This window comes from Pistacia vera, unplaced genomic scaffold, assembly GCF_008641045.1.
Source record: "Pistacia vera cultivar Batoury unplaced genomic scaffold, PisVer_v2 Contig227, whole genome shotgun sequence".
Taxonomy (NCBI): domain Eukaryota; kingdom Viridiplantae; phylum Streptophyta; class Magnoliopsida; order Sapindales; family Anacardiaceae; genus Pistacia; species Pistacia vera.
Window position 1 is genome coordinate 1,763,749 of NW_022196032.1, and position 9,013 is coordinate 1,772,761.

General features: G+C 30.9%; 1 protein-coding gene across 1 annotated transcript; it reads right to left on the bottom strand.

The window, feature by feature from the left end:
* Positions 1–4,321: 4,321 nt before the first annotated feature.
* On the bottom strand, positions 4,322–5,920 carry LOC116130977 (probable leucine-rich repeat receptor-like protein kinase At1g35710). Its single transcript, XM_031416643.1, has one exon. The coding sequence runs from the start codon at positions 5,918–5,920 to the stop codon at positions 4,322–4,324; it is 1,599 nt and encodes a 532-aa protein (XP_031272503.1).
* Between the last annotated feature and the right edge of the window lie 3,093 nt (positions 5,921–9,013).

Here is a 9,013-nt window from a genome sequence, read left to right on the forward strand (position 1 = left end):
CTATTTGACACTCAAGTCAAGGTCCGTCTTAAATGGTTAAGTTTATATCCTCCTGTGTTAGTGGTTGTGCTTTACGACGAATTTCATGACTCCCTCTCCTTGTCTCAATTAATTCTCTAATACTACATTACTAATAAAATGATTCTAATTTCTCTTCATCATATCTATTATTAATAAACATTAAGAAACAGTTGAATTTGATTGAAATTTGAGATTTAACATTAGCATCATATAGAATTACTTCAATTCAGATAATATTAATAGAACATCCAAGCTACTGATTCCGGAAATACAATGTAAATACAAAGTACAGTATATGGCTTGCATTTGAATATATTATTTTCATTTCTCACTTCATCTGATATGCCTATATACAGTACAATTATATCTATGCCATTAGCTTTTGAAATTTATTTCTGTTGCAAAACATGTAAGCTAGACGTTTGATTAGGATAATATCTGAATTAAATTTAGTAAAAAATATAATACACGTGTTAGTCCTAATGTAATACTAATTTATAAAAGAGTAATTACAAAGATCTTGATTAGGGTGTCAACTACGTTATAGCATTTTCCTAGTGGAAGAATAGACATATTTATTATCCACATGATCAAAGGACAAGTTGTAGAAATTTTATGTTTAGAATTTCTCAACAAATAATAAAATTGTATGAATTTTATGTGTAGAAAAGGAGGTCAGTGATGAAAATTTGTTATAAAAGCATAACTATTTATAACTAGAGGGTAATCTTAATCTTATGAGACAAAGACGTTGGCTTCAAGGGTGTCAACTATATTATAACATTTAATTAAATGTCCTACTCAGCCAAGAATCATAATTCCATAGAAAACTATGTCAGCAATTAATTTGTCAAATAGACAGATAAGCTTTTAAGTCAAACCTAATACGTTTCAGCATATATGCACCAGTCCTTGCCCAAGGACAGGAAACATTAATATGTGACCAACCGCATTAATGTCAAGATAACTGACGTGCTTCCTACGTTTCAGCATATATGCACCAGTCCTTTGAAATGTATTTTTGTTTCAAAATATGTTAGCTGGACGTTTGACTACGACAATATCTGAATTAAATTTAGGAAAAAAAGGCTTAAAATATGTTGTTATATAATACACGTGTTAGTCCTAATGTGATGCTAATTTATAAAAGAGTAATTACAAAATTGGTATGCAAAATTTAGAGTATTTCAATCAAAAGGGTGCTTAATTTTCTGGAATTTATTTTTAAAGAAGCACTAAATCGCTGGAAATTGAGTTTGTTCAGGAGTTTTTGATACTTCTGTAGATATGTGTTTATAAATGTAATATATGTTGCGAGCTACATATAGGCAAAATAATTTTGGACTCATCTTGGCTTATTAATTTTAGGGAGTGTTGACGTGTTGACTAGGGAGCTTTGAATTAGTAAGGCAGACTGACAACCATAATATGCCGTGCAGAAAGATCAAAAGTTTAGTCATGTTAAATTACTATTAAACTTTCGGATCATGCAATTGTGGTTGAAAACTGAAATATTCAGCGTGTAGAACGTGGCAATAATAAGAACCTTCAAATAAATTTCAAGCGTGTAGAATTGGGAGGTTGAAAATTGAAATATTTATTCTTGAGTTTACTTATGATAATAGTATTGTGATTTATCTTTTGGATTTATAAGGTATTAACTTTGAGATTATCTACTACAATGATATTATGATTTACCTAATTCTTTATGCTTATAAGATATTTAATGGGTTTCGAAAATTAATTAAGGTACACGTAAACTCGCTCAGATGCCCCGTTATTAAAAAAAAAAAAAAAAAACCTTTAAATAAATTGAAGCAGCCTTTATTTGCTTATGTGGAAAATTCTTAGCCATAGCTCTGACCATATTATTCCAACTACTTACTAACCAAATTAAGTTCAATTAGTCAGTAATTATGAGTTAATAAAACAATAGAAAATTGCAATTAGTGTGGCGTTGAAGCCCATGCAAATACAATTGACATTTCATTATCAATTTAAATATCTTAAATGACAGGTCCTTCCATACCATTTAATTAAAGAAAGACTACGTTATAATATTTAATTAAATGTTCTATTCTTAGATTTTCATTGTTTAACATAACATCATTTTCCTAGTGGAAGAATATGCGTATTTATTTTCTACATGTTCAAAGGACAAATAGCAGAAAATTAATGTATAGAATTTTTCAACAAACAACAAAATTGGAATTGGAGACTTTTTAAACACTGATGTCTTGAAAAAGTTACAAGATCCGACCATAGACATATGTATGGAGTTGCATTCACCATACAATGAACATTAGAGTTGTCACCTTCAGGTCAGCATCTGTTTCCATCAGACTCCATTCGCATGTCAGAAAACAATGTGAGCAATTAATTTGCCAATTAGAGCTACTATTTGATCTGTTCACTTGTTAACGAATAATAATACTTTGCTACATTAGTTAATATGTGACCAGCCAAGGCCAAAAAAAAAGTGTGACGTGACATTAATAAACAATTCTAATAAATAGACGTCTTTTCTTTTTTCTTTTTTCCTTTTTATTTTATTTTGATTTTATATTTTTAAATTTTAGAATAAAAATGGCTGTCCTTTCTTTTATGTAAAATTTTTTAGTCAGTTTTTTATTTAATTTTAAAACTGGTTTTTCTCCTTTTTAGTTAAATTGTTTTATTATTTTTTGTTTTTCTTATTTTCTTATTTTTTGAATATTTAGACTTCCAAATAAATTTTTTTTATTTTTAATTGATTTTTTTTAGTTTTTAATTTAAAAATTGAAATACTAAATTCAAATAAATAACTAGGAGCATCTATGTCTTTTTTGTTTGTTTCATGTTAAATTTAGTGTCCATAAATTGAACAAATTGAAATTGTTATCCATTTTGTCCTAAATTGAACAAAAGTACTGTTTAGTGTCTCTGAACTGAAAAAATTGAAACTTTTATCAATTTTTTTTTTTGCATTTCATGAAAAAAATTGTACGTAAATTGATAATATCCCTCATTCGAAAGCCAAAATCTTTTAGAGAATGAGTTTTTCATTCAAAGAGTATAATACAGCATGAGCAAGTTCTCACATAATCCGTCAATTTGGGTAAATTTAATCTCATAATCTATAATATTAATTTTAGTGTAATAGAAGCTTATTTAGAGTGCACCAGAAAGTGTTTAAAAAGCTTTATCACATAATTATTAATTCTTATTATTTTTGTTAAATGTGAAAGCCTGAAACAGCGTCGTTTTGAGTAACAATAATACGGCGTCATTTTAGACATACTGACCGGGACAAATTTAGACCGCAGGATGCACTCCAGATCTAACGGCCAGGATAAACCATGAAGTCAAACCATATATAAACACACTTTCGTTTAGATTTGAGGACGACACACATACTTTAGGGTTTTCTGGGTTTGCACTTCTCTGTGTTAGGGTTGAGATTATTTCTTCCAGATTGTGAGTTAAATCAGTCGAGTGATTAGGGGGTTTAATCATTCAGGTGAGAGTGTTGTTCTCTCGGGTTAGGGATATTCAGAGAGTATCTTGTAAGGCTGGTTGCTGTTGTAATTGGGTAGATCTGGTGAGTGTTGAATCTGTGTAATCTTAACTGTTCCTGATAATCGAAGTGCAGCGAGTTCATACCGTTCTTGAGCTCAACGTGGATGTAGCTTATCCATAAAAGGATAAGTGAACCACGGTAAATCGTGGCTTGTTTGTGTGTTTGTTCTTGTTGTGGTTTTCTTGTTTTCTTGGTGTGATTGATTTGTGTTGGTGTATAGATCAGTATTAAGTTTCGGTTATAACAATTTTTAACTAAAAAATGTTGATAATTTTTAATATTTTAACAAAATAATCAAGAAGATGATTTGACTATCTAAAAATACTTTTGGTATTTCAAAACCCCCCCATTGACTATTTATACATATGATGTGGCATATTCCACGGCCTTATACAAATATTCATGGAATACTAAATATATTTTCTAGGATATTAATAAAATTGAACGACCTTTTAGTGAATCTATAATAATAAACGTAATTAAAATTTATTTAAAATAACCAACAATTTATTGAAAATTTATTCAATATCCATTCAGAGAAATTTCTAAATCTAAGAGAATTGAATCTCAATGATTGTTGCCATTGACATGCAATTATTTAATATTAGATCGAAATTACCACCAGGAGGAATAAAGCTACAAAAATTATTGCCTAAAAGGCTCTTCAATTGCTCAAATTACAAGTGAAAGAGGAATACAACCGTTAAGTATCAGCCTTACATCAGAAAGACAATAAGTTACTTATATAGAAATAGAACCACTAAGGTTGTTACCGTTCAGGTACAAATGTGTTAAATTACTCAAATTAACAAAGGAAGAAGGAATAGGGCCAGAAAGGTTATTAAGGCTAAGGTATAGCTTCTTTAAATTACTCAAATTACCAATGGAAGAAGGAATAAAGCCTGAAAGGTTATTATTGCTAAGGTATAGATACTTTAAATTGCTCAAACTACCAATGGAAGAAGGAATAAAACCATCAAATTGATTTACGTTCAACCTTAGATTCAAAAGAGACTTCAAGTTACCTATCTCCACGGGAATAAAGCCAGAAAAATTGTTATCAAAGAGATACAATACTTTTAAGTTGCTCAAATTACCAATAGAAGGAGGAATAGAACCAGTCAATTGATTTGTGTACAACACTAGCTCCGAAAGAGACTTCAAGTTACATATCTCCATAGGAATAGAGCCATAAAAATTATTCATTTCAAGATACAATACTTCTAAGTTGCTCAAATTACCAATGGAAGGAGGAATAGAACCAATCAATTGATTTTCGCTCAACTCTAGATCCGAAAGAGACTTCAAGTTACCTATCTCCATAGGAATAGAGCCAGAAAAGTTGTTATCGAAGAGATACAATACTTTTAAGTTGCTCAAATTACCAATGGAAGGAGGAATAGAACCATTCAATTGATTTGTGTCCAACTTTAAATCCAAAAGAGACTTCAAGTTAAATATCTCTATAGGAATAAAGCCAGAAAAGTTGTTCTCCTCGAGGTACAATACTTTTAAATTGCTCAAATTACTTATGGAATGAGGAATAGAACCAGTCAATTGATTTGTGCTCAAGTCTGCATCTGAAAGAGACTTCAAGTTACCTATCTCCATAGGAACAAAGCCAGAAAAATTGTTATTAAAGAGATACAATACTTTTAAGTTGCTCAAATTACCAATGGAATGAGGAATAAAACCAGTCAAATGATTTTCGCTCAAGTCTAGATCCGAAAGAGACATCAAGCTACCTATCTCCATAGGAATAAAGCCAGAAAGGTTGTTCTCCGAGAGGTAAAATACTTTTAAGTTGCTCAAATTACCAATGGAATGAGGAATAGAACCAGTCAATTGATTCGTGCTCAAGTCTAGGTTTGAAAGAGACTTCAAGTTACCTATCTCTATAGGAACAGAGCCAGAGAATTGATTTGAAAAAAGATAAAGGATTTCTAGATGTGTTAGGTGGCCAATTTGAGGAGGGATGGTACCAAAGAGTTCATTCACACTTAGATCAAGGTATTCAAGATTAGGAAGGAATGAGAACAACAATTCATGAAGGGTACCTGTTAAACGTGCGCTAGTCAGATTAATACTTCTGATGCTTCTAGCATGGTTGCAGGAGACTCCTAACCAAGTACATGGACTTATTTTAGTGGAATTCACTGAAGAAAGAGTCCACGATGTCAAAAGAGAATGGTTTTGGTTTTGAAGGCTGGCTTTCCATTTAAGAAGAACAAGAGCTTCTTGAGTAGAATCAGAAGCAATATCAAGTGAAGAATTTGACAAAACATACAACAAGAGCAGGGAAAGAAGTGAAAATACTCTCTTCAACATTGAGCACTCCATTGTTTTTCTGATTTCTTAATGCATATCATAATTAGAACTCTGATATATATATATAGGCAACTTATTCAATATACTTTAAGGCTTCAAAAGACTCCATCGATTTTCATCAAGTCAAGGTCTTCGCCTTACATGTTAAGTTTTATTTTCCTGTGTGAGTGGTTGTGCTTCTGCCACGAATTTTCATGACTCAGCTCTCACTATCTCAATTCTTTACCATCTTTACTAATCAAATGATTCTAATTTGTGAACATCATATCTCATTTTTTTTTTTTTTTTTTTTTTAAATAAATGTTAAGAAAGTGTTGAATTCAGATTAACTTTTTGAGATTGGCTTCAAAAGACTCCATTGATTTTCATCAAGTCAAGGTCTTCACCTTACATGGTTAAGTTTTATCCTCCTGTGTGAGTGGCTGTGCTTCTACCACGAATTTTCATGACTCAGCTCTCACTATCTCAATTCTTTACCATTTTTACCAATCAAATTATTCTAATTTTTGTCCATCATATCTCATTTTTTTTTTTTTTTAAATAAATGTTAAGAAAGTGTTGAATTCAAATTAATTGAATAGAACATCACCCCGCTTTGCCAGCCAGCTGGTTACCTTCTTTGTTGGTTCTGGAAATATTTTGATAAAGACAAAAATACAAGAGAGCTTGCAATTGAATATATATTATCTTGAAATTCAGCTTTAACTCAATCTGATATTCTATAGAGCAAAATCTGGTATTGTAATCAAATTCAATATATTTTCAAGTGGACTGCATTTCAATCTAAATCTATTGACTTTTAGTGAACATAGAATTCATTTGAAGGAATGAATTGGTTCTGTATTATATGAATAGGTTAAGTTTAAATTTAAGCTTTTATTTGATCATAGATAAACTAATAAGATGACTCTTTTGTTGAGTAGTAAATTTGCACCAGTCTCTTCCACAACATCTAAGCAATTCAATCTACTTATATTAAAAAGAATTTTACCAGTATAATAATTTGAACAAAAAAATAAAATCCATTTCTATGCGATTTTTAAAATATTATTATTTTCATGTGGGTAATTTAGCAATCTTCTTCGACTTGGGACTTGGGAGATTATCTAATTTCTATGCCATTTGCCACTGAAACTTTTTCTTTGTTCAAATATATGTTAGCTAGACGTTTGATTATATAGTTGTTGATGTTGGATTTTGCACCAACAAGAAGTACATAGGTTTCCTGACAATATCTATGCAAGGGCTTGTAAGAAGCCAATATTTTGACACTGGATCAATATAGAACGTAAAAGTAAAACACTAAGAGCAAATAACAAAGAACAAATAATTTTTAAAGTAATTCAGATGAAATGAGCAAATCTTACATCCATTGTTATTATATTTTTCTTTATGTTTTTACAAAGACGAACTCTCTCATTTTCTCCGTGTGCTTGTTTTTTGCGTTAGTTTTCCTTCAGTATGTCTTGAACGGAGATTTTCTCTCCCTTTGGTTCTCTGTCAAAGGACGGTTGAGACTATTTCGGAGGGAATATCTCTTATGCCAAATCTCCCCCAATCCGGATCTAGAGTCAGACTCCTCACTGTTGGACTGGCCATCTTGTAAGTGAAGTAACTTTGTGAGGGAGTGGCATGCGACGTTAATCTGAGCGCTGATTGCTAGCATAGTCCAGGGACACATGGCATGAATCCATGCGTGGTGGATCCACTCCACAAGAATAGTATACGAGTTTCATTAATTCAAAATTGTCATTTTCATTTCAAAAAGTCAAGGTCTGTCTTAAATGGTGAAGACTACATCCTCCACTAATTTTGCCTATCCTTCCACCAAGAAAATTAGGTTTTGTTAAGTAAATGCTGATAATCTATCTGACACTCAAGTCAATGTCCGTCTTAAATGGTTAAGACTACATCCTTTCTAATTTTGCCTATCCTTCCACTACGAAAATGAGGTTACGTTAAGTGAATGTTGATAATTTATTTGACACTCAAGTCAATGTCCATCTTAAATGGTTAAGACTACATCCTCCACTAATTTTGCCAATCCTTCCACTAGGAAAATGAGGTTATGTTAAGTAAATGGTGATAATCTATTTGACACTCAAGTCAAGGTCCGTCTTAAATGGTTAAGATTATATCCTCCTGTGTTAGTGGTTGTGCTTCTACGACGAATTTTCATGACTCACCTCTCCTTGTCTCAATTAATTCTCTAATTACTATCATTACTAATAAAATGATTCTAATTTCTCTTCATCATATCTTATTATTATAATAAACATTAAGAAACAGTTGAATTCTGATTGAAATTTGAGATTTAACATTAGCATCATATAGAATTACTTTTCAATTCAGATAATTATTTTAATAGAACATCCATAGCTACTGATTCCGGAAATACAATGTAAATACAAAGTACAGTATATGGCTTGCATTTGAATATATATTTTCATTTCTCACTTCATCTGATATTGCGTATATACAGTACAATTTGGTGTTGTAATCGATCCAATTCAGATAATTTCGGACTCCATTTATATCTATGCCATTAGCTTTTGAAATTTATTTCTGTTGCAAAACATGTAAGCTAGACGTTTGATTAGGATAATATCTGAATTAAATTTAGTAAAAAATATAATACACGTGTTAGTCCTAATGTAATACTAATTTATAAAAGAGTAATTACAAAGATCTTGATTAGGGTGTCAACTACGTTATAGCATTTTCCTAGTGGAAGAATAGACATATTTATTATCCACATGATCAAAGGTCAAGTTGTAGAAATTTTATGTTTAGAATTTCTCAACAAATAATAAAATTGTATGAATTTTATGTGTAGAAAAGGAGGTAAGTGATGAAAATTTGTTATAAAAGCATAACTATTTATAACTAGAGGGTAATCTTAATCTTATGAGACAAAGACGTTGGCTTCAAGGGTGTCAACTATATTATAACATTTAATTAAATGTCCTACTCAGCCAAGAATCATAATTCCATAGAAAACTATGTGAGCAATTAATTTGTCAAATAGACAGATAAGCTTTTAAGTCAAACCTAATACGTTTCAGCATATATGCATCAGTCCTTGCCCAAGGACAGGAAACATTA